This window comes from Plecotus auritus (genome assembly GCF_963455305.1).
Source record: "Plecotus auritus genome assembly, chromosome: 8".
In the NCBI taxonomy this organism is placed as follows: domain Eukaryota; kingdom Metazoa; phylum Chordata; class Mammalia; order Chiroptera; family Vespertilionidae; genus Plecotus; species Plecotus auritus.
In genome coordinates, this window is record NC_137782.1 from 112,140,676 (window position 1) to 112,158,121 (window position 17,446).

A 17,446-nucleotide genomic window follows, 5' to 3' on the forward strand; every position below is an offset into this window, starting at 1 on the left:
TCCTGCCCTCATTTCTGGCAGCTTCCTAGGCCCTGTACACCAGCATCCCTTAAACACTCACTTCCCAGTGAATCCGACTCATTAGCGGGCATGGAAGCCTTCCACGGCTGAGCGCTGCCCCTTCCAGCCTTCCCTCCTGCCACTCCTTGCACCTTCCCTGCACCCAGACCACGCCATGCTCCACCCTCACGTCCCCCACCTTCTCCCCTCCACACACACACACACCCACACTGGCTAGCCTTTTCCCCATCCCTGTCAGCAGAACCCCAACTCCCACCACCACGCTTCCTTCTACCTCCATGGAGCCCCTCAAGATCTGTCTGGTGTGCACACAGCTCTGCTCACATCCCATCATCCCTACTGGTTCCTGGGGACAAGGTAACTGGTTCTGTGCACCTCGCAGCGCCCACGCCAAAGCCAGGACTGTCGGCAAAGTCAATGTCGGCAGAGCGAGGACAGCTACTGTGCACCAACAACCCACTTGCCAGCCCATTAAGGGAAACACCGACACAGAAAGGGCTCAGCCTGCGAGCTGAAGTCCTTCCCTAGGACCTCTCTGTATCACTGTGGTGTTTTTCAAAGTGAACTTAATCCCCAAAGCAGATTAAGAAGAGTCTGGCAGGGGGCAGTGTCTCTGAAAAGCCAACAAAGCCAACCACCCCTACTTGCAGAAATCTAGAACCATTCCAGGGAAAGCGAGAGAAGGATGAGCTGGTAAGATGGTCTGTCCCCTTGCCCTGGGGACACCAATGCGCCCAGGATTCTCTGCTGCCCAGAGGGGCACTGTCCAATCCTGGAGCTGGAAGCCACGCACCCTCTGTTGATGGGCGGCCATCAGCCCACACCCCTCCCACTTACTGCTGCTGCTCCTCCTGGTGCTGGTCCTCATTCTCCAAGTCCTCCTGGAGAAGCTTCTGGTTCTGCTCATTCAACCTTTGGACTTGGCTCTGCAGGTGACGGTTTTCTCCCTCCAAGTTCCCCTTGAGACGGGAGAGCAGCTAAAACACAGATGGACAATGTCTCAAAACACCACACGCTCCCGTGATTCCACTGCTGGGAATCTACTTCCAAAAGAAGAAACAGGCCACGTGCACAAAGATGGCCACTTTGGTATTATCTGAACCAGCTGGAATGACCAATGCGGCCAATGCCATGGAGACAGCCAAGCCTTCTGCCACTGCACCGCCCACTCAGGCAGCCAGTGGCCACGTGTAGCCGCTGAGCCCTGAAAACGCAGCCAGTCTGAGCTGAGATGAGCCATAAGTGCAAAATACATAATAGATTCTGTGGACTTAATAACAATTAAAAATAATGTAAAATATCTCTTTAATAAGCTTCCCGACGCTGTGGCTCAGTTGGTTGAGTGTCTCCACATGCACCAAGAAATCAGCAGTTTATTTCCTGCTCCATTCCCCAGTAGAGGGCATGCAGGGACAGCTGATGGATGTTTCTCTCAAAAATCCAAAAAAAACCCATATTATTAAAATAGTTCTTTAATAAGCTTTTGGGGTTACATGTGACATTTTAAATATAATGGTTAAATAAAATAGGCCATTACATTAATCCCACTGTCTCCTTTTACTTTTTGAATATGGCTACTAGAAAGTTGAGTATCACATGTGGTGGCCTGCATTATATTCCTGTTGGACATCTCTGCTCTAGGCAGGGTTGGCAGGCTTTTCCTGTCAAGAGCGAGGCACTAAATATGTGAGGCTTTCCAGGCCGACAGTGGTCTCTGCTGCAACTGTTCAACTCTGTTATTACAGCAGGAAAGGAGCCAGAGATACAAGGTACACACATGGGTGTGGCTTTGTTTAAAAAAAAAAACAAAAAAAAAAACACCAAAAATCTTTATTCATGGACACGGACTTTTAAATTTCATATCACTTTCTCTTGCCCCCAAACATTTTCCTACTTTTGATTTTCCCCAACCATTAGACACCGTGAAAGCTATTCTTGGTTCACAGCCTTACACAAGCAGGCGTGGGGCTGGACCTGAATTTGGGGCTGAGGCTGGCCAGCTCCTGCTCTAGGATATCATCGCGGTTGGTGAGCAGGAAAGTCCCAAGTTTTGGCTTCAGACAAACGGGGTTCCATCCCGATACTTCAGAGGGACAGGGATGGGCACCCCAGCTCAGAGATCATTGTGGGAATTAAATGAGATGACACAGAGAGCAGAGTGCTCAGCCGAGAGGTCGGAAATAAAACGGTACTCGGCTGTTTCCATGCACCGCCCCGACCCTGCAGAAAGCAAAGATCGGGTGAAAGGTGTTGTGTAGCACACCCCTGCCAGTCATGGTGTTCATCCCAGCCACATGCTTCTGGCTTCCCCTCCGCCTCTGTGTGACATTCACACACACTCTTTGAGCAGAGATGCCAATGAGGACCCATTCCCACCTGGCTGAGCCCAAGGCGTCAGCCCAGGGAACAGGCCCACCCAGGGTGCTGAGGCCCTGCAGCCCCAGGCCTCACCTGGCAGTGGTTGTCCAGCTCCGTCAGCGAGATGTCCATGCTCTGGAGCTCCTCCCTCAGCCTGTTGCACTGCGCTTGCCAGCAGTTCACCTCCAGCTGCATGTCGTTCAGGGAGGTTTGCAGCTTCTTGGTGTGGGTCTGCAGCTCCTCCTGCTCCCCCTTCAGCCCCTCATACTGGGCCTGCCAGCGGTTCACCTCCAGCTGCGTGCCCTTCAGGGAGCTTTGCAGCTCCTTGGTGTGGGTCTGCAGCTCCTCCTGCTCCCCTTCCAGCCCCTCATACAGGGCCTGCCAGTGAATCACCTCCAGATGTGTGTTCTTCAGGGAGGTTTGCACCTCCTTGGCGTGGGCATACAGCTCCTCGATGAGGGCTTGCTGCTCCTTGGTGAGGGCTTGCAGCTTCTCCTGCTCCCCCTTCAGCCCCTTGTACAGGGCCTGCCAGCGGTTCACCTCCAGCTGCCTGTCATTCAGGGAGGTTTGCAGCTCCTTGGTGTGGGTCTCCAGCTCCTCCTGCTCCCCCCTCAGCCAGTTGCACTGGGCCTGCCAGCAGTTCATCTCCAGCTGCATGTCGTTCAGGGAGCTTTGCAGCTTCTTGGTGTGGGTCTGCAGCTCCTCCTGCTCGCCCTTCAGCTGCTGGTGCAGGAAATTGGCCCTGGGGGTGGAGAGACACAGGGCCAAGGGCTGAGGAGCACTCCCAGGCTCTGTCCCAGTTGTGCAACCTTAATCAAAACCGCAACCTCTCTGGGCCTCAGCTTTTTTCATGCGTTAATGAAGGGTTGAACAAAACCAGCGGTTTTCAAATTGTGTTCATTGGGGTTCTATGAGGGAGGCTTCCCCAGGTGCCCCACTGTGGGCTGGGGGAGACAGGACAGGCAAGCTCGGACACCACGTCCACAGAGCATTCCTGTAGAAGTCCTTTCTATGTGAGGCTTTGGCACAGCTGCCTACTTGGAAAAAGGGTTCTTTGATTCAAACACTTAAACACTGAATCAGAACATTTTTGCTCTAAGACTCTATGTCTATGCCCAGCTCTTCTTCCCAATTGCGATCCCCTTTATAATTTCAACACCTGAGATAAATAAAATAGGAGATTCTGCAGTGTTACGTAAATTCACTGAAATGATCACCATCATCATCATCATCATCATCATCATTAACCAACTGGGATTCCTGGGGGAAGATTTATACCAAAAAGCTCCTATGACCAGAGGCTCATGGACTCAATTTGAACACAGGTGTGTGAAGTTTGGCCCACACAGCTTTTTAAAAACATTTTAACACTTACTTATTTTATTTCATTTTAAAGAATGTACGGTTTTATTAATTGATGTCTCTCCAATAAAGTCTCAACAACAACAAAAATAAAATAACATAAAGAAAGGAAACAGAAAAAGATGAAAAGATTCCTCCGTTGTGGTCCTGTGAATACTCCCGCATTTAGGTTTAAGAGTCCCCAGCCTCAAAAATGTTTCCAGGTCCTCCTGGTCCTCTGTGCCGACCGAAAAAGCAGCTTTTGTTTTGTTTTGTTTTGTTTTGTTTTTTAAAAAACAAACAAACAAACAAAGTAGTTTATCAGCATTCAAAAATCTTAACTTTCACATCACCATTCAGATATCTTTTCTCAGGGAAAAAAAAAAAGCATAAAGAAAGATGACCTGGCAGCCTGGCCTGCCTCCCAGCTGACAGCCTTTAGCCAGGTGTGTTGTCCCCCAGGGCCTGGTCTATTGCTGACTCTCCTTCCCACCTGTTGGACCTGCCCGGCCACTGCAGGAAGCTGAGTTTACAGCCCCACAACACATGTTAAATCAGGGCTGTGCCAAGGAAGGCTTCATATGGTCACGCCTCTGGGTTGAGGCAAGACCTGGATTTGAATCCTGCCTGTGCCACTAACTAGGAGCACTGACCTTGAACACGTTGTGTCATCTCGCTGAGCCTGTTTCCTCCTCTGTTGCTGTGGTTTTTTAAAGGATAATAATAGCTCAGCTAATTCTCATGATTCACAGTCTACTGTTCTACCCAGCCACCCTAACACTGAATTAGTGTATACTGAAACTGTTCCCACCGGTTCCTGGGAGTCTCTGGTCACATTTTGTCTACTGATCAAGACATAAAGACACCTCCTGTAATACACTCACAGCCAACAGCTCCATACCTGGGCCCGAATGACCCTTGTGTGCCACTCGTACGTATATTCCCCGTGAGGCCCAGCGCAGCCTTGCACCTGGGAACACTAGACAGAGCTTCAGCACTCCATTTAGGGGCCATTTCATGCGGGGAAATCGCCCCCACAGAGCACAAATAGAACACCATGGCACTCAATGGACCACAAAGAGGACGCTTGTTTGAGAGAGCTGGAACAAGCCCGGAGTCAAAGGTTCAACCTCAGCTGCAAATGTGCACATCAGGCGAGTCCAGGATCTCCCACACTGGGCACGTCCATGAAAGGCCACGGGAACTGATTTGGGGGTCACCGGTACATTTCAGCGAGGAGGTGAATTCACAAATGGGAATGCGAAAATGCTGAGGACCGAGCCTCTCTCCCTCAGGGAGCGCTGGTGTTAGAGGATGCAGGTGCCGGTGCCCCACAGTCATCAGCATCATAAATGTAGGAGGGGAGGTAATCCAAACCTAGACAACGCACCATCCCAGCTGCCCGAGTCCTTCCTTCCAGCCACCAGCTGCACTTCCCTCTACCTTGTTGCCACCAGCTGTTACCATGGCAGGGTTGGTAAAGATGCACCATCACCGGGGGTCTCCCTTGAGCTCAGCTCAGTGGGTGCTGAGTGAGTGGGTGTGAATGACATCCCGGCAGAGGCGCTGCAGGGGGCCTGGCGGTTACCTGTCCAGCTCTCGCTGCAGCCTCTGGTTCTCCTCGGCGGCCATGGTGCTCGTCCTCTGCTCCTGCTGCAGAGCCTCCCGCTGGGTGTTCAAGAGCCTCCCCAGCTGCTCCAGCGCCGCCTCATGTTGGAGCTGCTCCTTGTAGCTGTTGAAGGGAAACACACCCGCTAGGAATGGACACCCTGGGAGACTGCAAAGCCTGGGTGAGCGGCTTCTCTCTGCAGAGCTGAGGGAGAGGGCGATAGGTAAGGGGCGGGGCTGGACAGAGAGAAGGGACAGACACTGGGCCAGCTCTGGGGGTCTCCTCCAGCCCAGGAGCCGATTCCCCTCCTCCACCCGAAGTGTCTCCATGGTCCCTTACAGTCCCTGTCAAAGCAGCCTCCCTCCTTTATCCCACTGCAAACAAAACCACTGTTTCTGAACTCCACGCCCTTCTCAAAGAAACCACCACACATACAGCGGAATTCCACCGCTCATAACAGCTGATCCCGCTCACCGGGCCCTGGGTGAGCCGTACACCCCAGCTCAGGAACACGACTCTCCCTGCTCTGAGCCAGGCAGCGTGGGAGCCAGAGGATTGCCTGGTGGGGCCCAAGCAGCCACCAGGGGCAGTTGCACATACACTCGCATACACCCTGCTCCTCAAGGCACCCCTAGTCCAGCCCTTGCCCTCTCTCTCCCACAGCCTCCCCTCAGCTCGGGCTTTTATTTCCTTACTGTCTCAGTCTGTAGAGGGTCCCGCACAGCCCTCTCTGGAGGGCAGCAGAGCACAAGAGGGAGCCCCCGACCAGCTCCAGGCCATTCCTCCTTCTGCAGGAACCTTCCCTGTTCACGGGGACTCGGGAGCCTCCCCACGTCCAAGGTGGAGACTGAGTCATCCTTTCAATCTTCCCCGTGCAGGCAAATCCCTTTCCAGACCCCCTTCCTGAGTTGTCCACACCCAGAGACAGGCTGACAGAGACCGCCCAGGTTCCAGGGTTTCAGCCTCTGTCTGCAGCCCTGCATCCCTGACTGCCCGCCCCATATCAGCTATACTTGTACCATCTTCCTGGAGCCAAGACTTGTGGGGACTCAGACTCAGACACCTGCTCGGGTGGCTGTTGGAAGACAAACGTTCCTTCGTGTGGCCTTTAGCCACGGGACGTGGGAAGTGGAAGGTGGGCGTCGGGGCTCTTCATGGCTTTCAGGGAGGCGATCTATCTCATCCAAGTTTGACAAGCAGGGCCACGGACCATTAGGGTCCTCACCTCCTGCTTCCCCGTTGTGTCTTGGCAAAGCACACGGAGCAAGCATATGGCAACCGTTAGTAAGCACTCTACTGCAGGGCAGAAACTGCGAGTCCTACTCCCCATGAATCCCAGGTATGAGGCTTGCCACCCAGTACATGTGTGCCAGGGGAACGAAGGAGCGAGTGTCCCAGTCAAGTGTCAGGTGAAATGAATACAGAGCCCCTGGCCTGTGTTCCAGGCACCTCCACCTCCAACCTGCCGCCCTGCTGCAGACAGACCTAGGGCCTCCAACTATCTGTCCAACCAGCAAAATCTACTGAGTCACACAGTAGGTCCATCAAGCAAGGAGCTACAGGCAGAACAACAATGAACTCCTCCTTCAGACCAGTCAAATGCCACCTGCACAAACCTTCCCATATGAACAGACAAAAGAATATATCCACACGGTTACCATAGGGCATTGAGGGTAAGGCCCGCAGTGCCTGGGGAGGGGTGGGCACCACAGGAGGCTCCCATCATTAGTCAGCTGTGTGCATTCCCACCACGTCAGACGGCACCATGCGCCCAGTGGGTGCTAAGCGTCTCCTGAACACAGGATGGGTGCGGAGGAGGCAGAGATGGAGATGCCAAGAGGCAGATGATGCGCATTCTGGCTGGAAGGAATGAGGGCCTGATAGGAGCAGACGTCTAGGCACTTCTGAAGGTTGAGCATCTGGGTGGAGAAAGGGGTGGAGGCTCCCGAGAGAGTCCACAGGAAGCACTGGGTGAGGGAGTAAATGAACGTCATCGCTCCCACACTCAGGGCAGCAGCAGGCCCCTCAGGAGGCTCCGCAGGTTCAACGCCTTCCCTGGTCTCTGTGATGCCAACTCCCTGCACCTCAGCTGCTCCCACGGAAGCCCCAGCGTTTGCCTAGTGTCTTCCTGAAGCAGAGGCAAGGGAAGTACTCAGCAGGGCCGCCTCTCAAGCACAGGAGGTGGACAGCTCCCTCCTGTGCTGCTCCAAGTGTGGGAGGACCTATCTTTAGCGCATCTCTCCCTCTCTCTCCCCAGCCTTGGAGTCCTGTGCACATCACACCTCCCCCAGGTCCTAGGTCCCGCTGTACCTGCCGGGGCCATTGCAATCAGGGATCTGCCCGGGCAGGAGCTCGGCCCACCTTGGCTGACTACATGCACATAAAGCCCTGATTTGGCAAGAGCACCAAGTTAAGATTTATGCATTTCAAGGTACATCGATTGTACCTTAAAAAAGGAGTATGAAGAGTCAGAGGTAAGGATGACATGAGAATGGCAGAGTATGGATAAGTACTGATGCAGGAGACAGGAACACGGGGCTTTCACTATACTATTCCGTTCACTTCCATATATTCAGCAGTTTCCAAAGTTAAAAGTAAAAAAAGAAAATGAGAAGCCCAGACTTTGAGACTTTGGCAGGGAAAGGCCTGGGGAGCTAGGTACGGCACACCCCTGAAAATCAGCAGCTGAGGTGAACTTCCCCTCCTATTGCTTGGTTTGGTGACAAAGGAAGAGGTAGGAATCCCCAGGGGAGCTGGGACCCCAATGCTGACGCCTCAAATCCCTGAGCTGGGATTAGCTGGGCTCACCCTTCTCCCCTGGGGGACCCTCCTCCCCCTCAGCCTCCAGCCGCACCAACTCCACATCGCTGAGGGTGAGGGTGGAATTCCTTCTCTTCACTGTGAAGCAGAGGAACCAGAGGACACACGAGGGGCCAGAGTGAAGGGGGGACAGGAGCTGGGGGAGCCCGCCAGTCACCCACCAGCCGCAGGCACGCACCTGTCACTGAGCGCCTTGCTCTGCAGTTCCAGGGATGGACGCAGCAGCGTCTTCTGGCGGCTGTACTGGTCCCTGAGGGCCTCGTGCTCCCCAGGCAGGTGCTCGTGGAGCACGCCCAGGCACGCGTGGTCCCGCTGCAGGGCCTCGTGGGCTGTCGCCTGCTGCTCGTGCTGCTCCTGCAGGGTCTCAAGCTCCCCCTCGGTGGCCGCCTGCTGGTGCTGGAGCTGCGTGCTCTGCTCCCTGAGCGTAGTGAGCGAGGCACTATGGGAGCTCAGACTGGAAAGTTCCACCTGCCGGGAGGGAGAAGGGGATGATGCCTCACCAGGTGTAGGCCCAGGGGAACCACAAGCTCTGGATCCCCACATCCCCACATGCAGTGAGGGGCCAAGAGCGGGTCAAGTGCAGACACCAAAATAGCAGGACCCTCAGGACAGGCAAAACCCAGCCGTGCTGGGGACAGTTCTACCAGCACTTAAGGAACTGCTCTGGGAAGGGCCCACGGCATAAACAGACTGTCACATGGGCCTAAGCTTAGTCCTGGCCCCCTCTCTGCACATGTGACCCCTCTTGGGCAATTGGTGCCCTTTCTCTGGATAAGCTCCTCGGGTTCCCTCTTTGACTGCTTTGAAAAGTACATAGGAAATCAGTAAGGATATAGAGTACCTGAACAGCACTACCTACCCATGTAACCGATATTACAGAACACCCATCCCACAGCATTCAAACTATCAGAAAGCTGACCGGGGAGGAATCCGTCCTCACTCATTCTGAGGCCAGAATTACCCTGGTGTCCAGCTGCTGGTCCCGCTCCAGACCCTCGGGCTGCGGGGTGTCCAGAAACATCTGCATCCTCTGGTTCTCCAGCAACACACCATGGCTCTCCCGCTCCAGGGCACGGACCCTCTCCGGGGCTGTCGTCAGGGTTCTGACCTCCGCGGCCAGCTTCTCGTTCTCCTCCTGCAACCGGTGCAGCTCCTGCTCCAGCTCCTGTGCCCGCGCCGCCTGCTCCTTCACCTGCTCCAGATCCTGTGTCTGTGCCGCCTGCTCCTTCACCTGCTCCAGATCCTGTGTCTGTGCCGCCTGCTCCTTCACCTGCTCCAGATCCTGAGTCTGCACCGCCTGCTCCTTCACCTGCTCCAGCTCCTGTGTCTGCACCGCCTGCTCCTTCACCTGCTCCTTCACCCGCACTATCTCCTGTGTCTGAACCTCCTGCTCCTTCACCAGTTCCAGCTCCTGTGTCTGCACCGCCTGATCCTTCACCTGCTCCAGCTCCTGTGTCTGCACCCCCTGCTCCTTCACCTGCTCCTTCACCCGCTCCATCTCCTGTGTCTGAACCGCCTGCTCCTTCACCTGCTCCTTCACCCGCTCCATCTCCTGTGTCTGAACCGCCTGCTCCTTTACCTGCTTCTTCACCTGCTCTAGCTCCTGTGTATGCACCACCTGCTCCTTCATCAGCTCCTTCACCTGCTCCAGCTTCTGTGTCTGCACCGCCTGCTCCTTCACCTGCTCCAGATCCTGTGTCTGCACCGCCTGCTCCTTCACCTGCTCCAGATCCTGTGTCTGCACCGCCTGCTCCTTCACCTGCTCCAGCTCCTGTGTCTGCACCGCCTGCTCCTTCACCTGCTCCAGATTCTGTGTCTGCACCGCCTGCTCCTTCACCTGCTCCAGATTCTGTGTCTGCACCACCTGCTCCTTCACCTGCTCCAGATTCTGTGTCTGCACCGCCTGCTCCTTCACCTGCTCCTTCACCTGCACTATCTCCTGTGTCTGAACCGCCTGCTCCTTCACCTGCTCCTTCACCAGTTCTAGCTCCTGTGTCTGCACCGCCTGATCCTTCACCTGCTCCAGCTCCTGTGTCTGCACCCCCTGCTCCTTCACGTGCTCCTTCACCCGCTCCATCTCCTGTGTCTGAACCGCCTGCTCCTTCACCTGCTCCAGCTCCTGTGTCTGCACCTCCTGATCTTTCACCTGCTCCTTCACCTGCTCCAGCTCCTGTGTCTGCACCGCCTGCTCCTTCACCTGCTCCAGCTCCTGTGTCTGCACTGCCTGCTCCTTCACCTGCTCCAGCTCCTGTGTCTGCACCGCCTGCTCCTTCACCTGCTCCTTCACCCACTCCATCTCCTGTGTCTGAACCGCCTGCTCCTTCACCTGCTCCTTCACCTGCTCCAGCTCCTTTGTCTGCACCTTTTGCTGTTTCACCTGCTCCTTTACCTGCTCCAGCTGTGTCTGCACTGCTTGATCTTTCACCTGCTCCATCTCCTGTGTCTGCACCGCCTGCTCCTTCACCTGCTCCAGCTCCTGTGTCTGCACTGCCTGCTCCTTAACCTGCTCCAGCGCCTGTGTCTGCACCGCCTGATCCTTCACCTGCTCCAGGTCCCGGCACACCTGCCGCCACTCCCACTCTATCATGCTCAGTTTGCTTTTGGTCTCCATGACCTTCTGGTGGGCGACTTTGTTTTCATTCTCAATGCCCTGCACGCGGGCCTTGCTGCTGGCCTGGGAACTCTCCCTCTGCGAATGCACCACTCGTTCAAAGTCCTTGATCTGCAGGAAAACAACGGAAATCACACAGGTGCGATTTCAGTCCAAACTGGGGCCTAACGTGTAGGCCTGGAATGACCATCTCCTCATGGACCCAAAGGACGTCCTAACGTTTCCCAGAGGCCTGATATGGACACAAGGTGAAGGGCACGGAGATCCCCACCCAGACAGTTCAAGTCTAAACACATGCACAGCAGCTGATGATTTAGAAACAGAAACCACAGCTCCTCTTACTTAAGATAATGACAGTGACTTCCTTGGTGCTTTTTACCCTGGTCCACAGGGTCCCGATGAGCTAGCCGCCCACCCTTGTGGCCGCTCCTCATGCCACTCTCCCCTGCAGACATTGCATGTGATCTTCCCTCTGCTGTGCATGCTCACCTGTCCCCACCCCTGGCCTCCAGCATCACTGGCTCCTTTTCACCCTCCTGGGCTCATTGTGATTGACAGGTCCTCAGGGAAGCCCTGCACCAGGATTCTAAACGTCCTGCGCCTAACAAGACTCCCTGGACCCACGTATATTCCCTCCATAGCACACGTCTGAAATCACCTGGCTTGTCACCTGTCATTCAGCCTGCTACACTGGAAGCTGTATCAGGGAAGGGTGGATGCATGTCTCTTAAGTCTACACAGCACCATCCCAAGCCCCCTTTTTTGCTCCACTAGAGGCTGAAGAACTCAAGTGCCTGATACCCAGCCTCCCTTGCAGCTAGGGGTATCATGTGTCAGGTGAGGCCAATGAGATGTCCACAGAGGGTGCTGGGAGGCTTTCCCTCTTTCTCTTCACCCTCCACATTCTTCCAGCCCACTTCTTGGGGAGGTACAACAGCCACTGCCAATACTGGCAGAGCAGGAAGAGAGAAGCCTGGCTCCTGGGTGGCGTCCCTGAACCACTGCCCCAGCACTGGGTTGCCTACCCTGGGACTTCTTGTAGAGTGAGGCGGACCAGCCCTGGAGGTTTTACAGGGCACAGAGCGTGAAGCTGGACATTTGAAGGGGAATCTTTGTCCTGCAGGCTGTCCCATGTGCTGCAGGACATTTAGCAGCATCCTGGCCTCTCCCACCACAGCCAGGAGCACCTCCCCTCTCCTCCCCCAAGTCATGACAATCATAAATAAGATAGCCAGTGTTGCCCAGCCAGTGTGTGTTAATGCTTGAGCATCAACCTATGAACCAGGAGGTCACAGTTTGATTACCGTTCAGGGCACATGCTCAGGTGCGGTTCGATCCCAGTAGGCGGTGTGCAGGAGGCAGCCGATCAATGATTCTCTCTCATCATTGATGTTTCTCTCTCTCTCTCTTTCTCTCTCTCTCCCCCTCTCCCTTCCTCTCTGAAACAAATAAAGAATAGATTCAAAAGAAAACAAGATTGCCAGTGTCCCTGGGAGTCCATATCTGTCCCCACCTCCTGCTGTGGCTGGAATTGCTGGTCTGAACTGCAGCTGAGGGAGGAAACTGGTAACCCAGGAATCCCTGCTGGATTCCCAGGACATGGCTGTGATCCTGGACTCGCCCTCTTGCAGGCAGGGGCGCCAGGGGAGGCATGGCGCTCAAGGGCCTACCTGCTGGGCTTCCTCAGCCTTCAGGGTCTCTATGTCACGGAGCAGCTGTTCTCTCTCCTTCACCAGCTCCTCACTGGGGGTCTCCATATCCTGGCTGGTCTGCTTTCCTCTTTCCATGTGGACTTGCAAGACTTCAATCAGCACAGCCAAACACCCAGCCCATGCAAAAGTCAGTCTCAGGAAGTGAACTATGTTTTAAAGCAAACCCAAAACCTGTCGGCTCCACGGAACATTTTATCAGGACTTTTCTCAAGGGAAAACCTTCCTGCCCTTCTTGGGGAGGTACAACAGCCACTGCCAAGACTGCAGAGCAGGAAGGGAGAAGCCTGGCTCTGGGTGGCGTCCCTAAGCCGCTGCCCCGGTCACGCCTAGTTGTGCAGTGAGCTCCCCACACCCGTGACCATCACCTCTCAGCCCACGGTGTGCACATCTAGCTCATGGTAGAAAAAAAGCCAAGAACACCCATCGGTCAGCTTCCCTCCCAGCTTTCCTCTGCTCACTCTCACTGCTTCCGTCTTAGGCTTTGTCCACTACTATCCTGAGGGTCAGGCCACATGCCCTGAGGCCAGCAGCCACCACTGGATGTCCTACAGGGACATCTCCAGGTTGGTGATATTCCTATTCATCCAGCTGCTCAGAGGCGTCTTCTGCCATCTCTCTTGCTCCTCTCCCCTCCAAGTAAATGGGCCACCAAGGCCTGTCCTCGTTCCCCATGCGGCTCCCCTCCACACCCCACTGCCGCCAGGCCCGACCACCTCCGTCCTGCCTGCACGACTGCCCAATCAGCGGCCCGACACAGAGCTCTTCTGCGGGACCCACCAATGCCCACTCCCTGAACATGAACTACCTGGACCCGCAGGTCTCCCACTCTGTGCCTGACACCTGAACACCGTGATGGACGCAGCTTCCGACTCAGGGTGGGACCTGAGGTGCGACTCCCAAGCGAGGCCCGTGCTGCTGTCCCTTCCCATTGACACCAAACTCATGACCACCGGGAGGGGGAAAGGGTTGCTCCCTGCTAACAATGTGACCACGAGCGGGTTTCTGTAACTGACAGGGCCAGCAAGCAGCAGGCAAGGGCATCCGCTTCTGTCAGGGGGAAGTGCTCAGCACACACCTGGCAGGTGGCAGGTCCAACAAGAACTGACCCCTCGTAAGAGCGCCGGCCCCTCCCACCCTCAGAGCTCCTGACACGGTCCGTCTGGGCTGGGGCCCAAGAACCTGCATTTGGACTTGTGACCCTGATGCTGCTGGTTTGGGATGACGGCTCTAAAACTAAAACAGAGGATCCCCATGATCAAAGATCAGGTGGTTCTCAGAGCTTTTCAACACCCCAGACCTCAGGCCACAGACTAGAACCTCTGGGGGCAGGACCTTCAGACGCCCAGCGACCCAGTGAGCAGCAGGACCGGGAGCCTGCTCCTTCACCTGGCTGGCGGCGGCCTGGCACAGTTAGGTTCACAAACTCCCGGAAGGATCGCTGCCCTGATGCCAGCTCTGCCTACTTCTCCTGGGCCGAGGGCCGCCCTGCCTTATCTCACAGGTCTGGGCGCAGTCTCCAGACTCCTCCAGAAGCAGCAGGCAGCCAACTTCTTCCCCATGATGGGGGTCGGTCAGGCACAGTGGGGCTCATTTCCGTGCCCTCAGGGCACCCTGTCGGCACATCGAGCCCCCTGCCCCAACATGGCGACCCGAGGACGGGGCAGCTCCACCCAGACAGGGCCAACAGCAAAAGGCGCTGTAACGTGCCACGTGTCTGAGTCTTTCTCACAAGTGAGAACATCTTTCTTCTCCTTCCTGATCGCTGCCCCACTTCCTAGCACCAGGTCTGGGCTCAGCAGGGAGGCAGGCATCTGCCCTGCTGGCAGCTCCTGCTCCGGAGCCAGCCCTGAGGAGGAAGGCCCTGCGCAGCGGTCACTCACCCTCATTCAGACAAGGGCACCGGCCCAGGGAGTCCAGTCATCTGCCCAGAGCCTCACAGTGACTATGCAGCAGAGTCAAACGCACAGCAGGGGCCAACCCCAGGCTAGCTCTGTCAGTCAGGCCTTGGGGTGTGTGGCCCCCCAACCTCCTGCCTATTCACACCTCCCTGTCTTGCTGTTAATCTTTCTCCCCCGCTGCCCCTTCTCTCCCAGTGAAAGGAATGTTATGTCCAACCTTTGCCTATCTGGCGTGGCTGCTTCTGGTCTGAAGATGTGACAGCCCCATGTCCCACCCTCCCCTGCTGGACACCCCCATCTTTCTCTCTCTGCTTCTTTGTGCCCTGGAACTGGAGCCCTCATCCCTGTCCTTCCCTGGACGCCCTCCATTCCCCTAGGGCAGGTGTCCTCAAACTACGGCCCATGGGCCACATGTGGCCTGCTGAGGACATTTATCCGGCCCGCCGGGTGCCGCTGCCTGTCCAGCTTAGCAGCCGACTTGTCCCGGGCCCGCAGTGCGCATAGGAATTTGTTCATAGGTTTCTTTTTAAACTATAGTCAGCCCCTCCAACTGTCTGAGGGACAGTGAACTGGCCCCCTGTTTAAAAAGTTTGAGGACCCCTGCCCTAGGGAGTGCTCACTGGGCTGAGATGGCTTTCCCGTCCTCCCCAAAGCACCAGGCTTGGGCCGTGGGCTCCTGTGGGGAGGCTCCAGGTCCCCAGAACACGCGGGTGCCAGGGGCCTGCCTATCAGCCCCTGTGCTACGCTTGTGTTCCCATGATAGGCCCCAAAGGGCTGCCCCTCTTCCTCTCAAAACCACGACCTCTGGCTGAAGGAATGAACTCTTAGGATGTCACTGCCAAGTGAGGGTGGGGGACGCACCTTCTCTCAGGTCCTCCCTTAGAGAAGGGTCGTGAGTTATAGGGAAGGACGTGAACTTTGGCAACTACGGTTACACAGACCAAAGCGAGCCTACAGCCTGAAGGACACTGGGCGGTGAGAGAGCTGAGCTGGCACCAGGAAACCTGGGACTCCGGGCCGCCTGTCCTGGCTGATGCTTGCCCCTCCTTCTCAGACACCTCCCAGAGAACCATGTGTCCTGGAAGTGTCCGAGGCTGGGCCTGCCCTGGCTCCAGGGAGGTCAATGTCGGACCATGTCCCCTGTGATGCTCAGCTGATGGCCAAGACACACCATCGATCCAACATGAGGGAGGACCCATGATGCAGCCAGGCTCGGGGGAGAAAGCCGACCAGCCCCGCTGGGCCAGGACAGATGCAGGAAGGCCCCGAGCGGGCTGAGCAGGACAGGGAGGAGCAGCAGCAGAACCGCCTTCGCAGGGCTTCTGGCAGCAGACAAGGGAAGGTGCTGGTCTGGGAACTGCGGCCCCTCCCTCCCACCAGGGACTCAGAGCCAAGACTGGCCTCCCTAGGGCTGTGGCAGGATGGCCACAGTGTCCTTAAGGGAACTGATCCGGAGAGGAAGCAGGGGATGGGACCCGAGAGACAGGGCTAAGGAGGCATGCGGGGAAGCGGCACCCCCTGCCAGTCCTGTGTGTGCGGAGGAGAGACCCGAGTGGACCCCGAGGGCAGGAGAAGCATCAGTGGGCACCTGTCAGGCCTGCCGGGGGCTGGGCCAGAGGCTACAGTGCAGGCCTCTGCGGCTCAGCCATGAGGACCCGCCCCGTTGGAGGTTCTCATCTTTCTAAAGGTCAAGCCTTTCTATCTCGGCCGAGGTCGGGCTACCATCTAGAGACATTCCCCGTGCCCGGCCCACGTGAACGTAACGCCCAGACTGTCTGGGGGCTTCCCTGAGCTATGATGCGCGGAGAGACACGGTGTGAGGAGGGCTTCCCCCTGGCCCACAGACAGGACACATGGGGCCTCAAACAACGAGAGCGTGAGTCACCGAACCTCGGACGTCCCATGAGAGGCCTGGAGAAACCACTTCACAGGAGGAGGGGGGTCCCAAGCCTCACCCAGAGATTAAGTTCCAGCAGAGCTGTGACCAGCGGGACTCAGGTCTCCGGTCTGCAGCCCATGTCCCTGCCATTGATGGGGCAGCCTCAGCGAATGACGCTCGCAGGACCCCTGGGCAGGTCGGGACAGACACCCAGACACCTGAAAGCATCAGTCCTGCCAGGCAGTCAGACAGCAAGAGGGCCCTTGCACCTCCCTCATCCAGAATCCAGCCACCAGTCAAGGTGGGCTCAGAGCCCAAGATGCAGCTGTGTCACCCGCGGTGGCTACGTGTACTGAGGCCTCTGACCCAGAATGACCTGCACAGGGAGGCTGTTGCTAGCCCCTCAGGGCCCTTCTGGCCACGTGAATGGGGTCCTGGTAACTGCAGGATGAACCTGGCTGATGAGCCTGTCTGTCCTCCCAGATGTCTGTCCTACTGCACTACTGGGAAGGCCTGGGTTGTCCAGAAAGGCAGTGCAGTCCAGCCTTCTCTTCTTCCTCATCCCCTCGACCGAAAGGAGAGTGAGCACTGCGCTCGTGTCACCAGCAGCCATGCCCTGAAACGGCGCACCCGTGTCCTCCACACAGGAGCATGTCTTCCATCGCCACTTCCCTCCCGGGCCGGCCCGGTGCTTCCTAACAGGGTGCTGCTCCTCTTTCCTTAGGCACTTACCACGAGCTGGACCCTTTACCTGCACTGACTCACACCATCCTCACCACACCTACTAGGGGTGGTACATCGTTAACCCATTTCACAGGTGAAGGCAGCGAGGCACACAGAGGTCCATCGGGTGCGGTCTCACTGCGGCAGGGCACCTCATGCTGCCTCGTGACGCCTCTCCAGGAGGACTCCTGTCCCCCTCCCATAACGGTGGCTGCACCGGACACTGCCTTTCCCCCAGTTGCGCATGCTCACCGACCCCTGGGTGCTCCCCCTGGCCACTTCCATGCCCCTAGGTTCCGGACAGCACCCACGGGTACCTGCTTGCCGAGCTGCTGGTTCCCCTTCTGAAGCTTCGCGAGATGGAGGTTGCTCTTCCGCACGGCCAGCAAGGCGTCCCGCATGGTGCCCTGGAGGCTCTGCTCCTCTTGGTCCAGCTTCAGGAAGCAGCTGGAGGCTGGAGAGCAAAGTGGAGTC

At 56.5% G+C, this 17,446-nt stretch overlaps 1 protein-coding gene across 1 annotated transcript in view; it reads right to left on the minus strand.

Annotated features, from left to right (window-relative positions):
• Positions 1-854: 854 nt before the first annotated feature.
• The window catches only part of LOC308256646 (uncharacterized protein), a gene marked incomplete at both ends in the record, with an annotated part of 46,343 nt that continues 29,751 nt past the window's right edge, over positions 855-17,446 (minus strand). Inside the window, 10 exons of the mRNA XM_080684940.1 lie at positions 855-998; positions 2,473-3,121; positions 5,309-5,452; positions 8,328-8,617; positions 9,111-9,560; positions 9,678-9,803; positions 10,653-10,871; positions 12,431-12,561; positions 15,232-15,295; positions 17,290-17,426. Of these exons, the coding sequence (XP_080541066.1) occupies positions 855-998; positions 2,473-3,121; positions 5,309-5,452; positions 8,328-8,617; positions 9,111-9,560; positions 9,678-9,803; positions 10,653-10,871; positions 12,431-12,561; positions 15,232-15,295; positions 17,290-17,426 (2,354 nt within the window). The remainder of the gene's footprint in view (positions 999-2,472; positions 3,122-5,308; positions 5,453-8,327; positions 8,618-9,110; positions 9,561-9,677; positions 9,804-10,652; positions 10,872-12,430; positions 12,562-15,231; positions 15,296-17,289; positions 17,427-17,446) is intronic.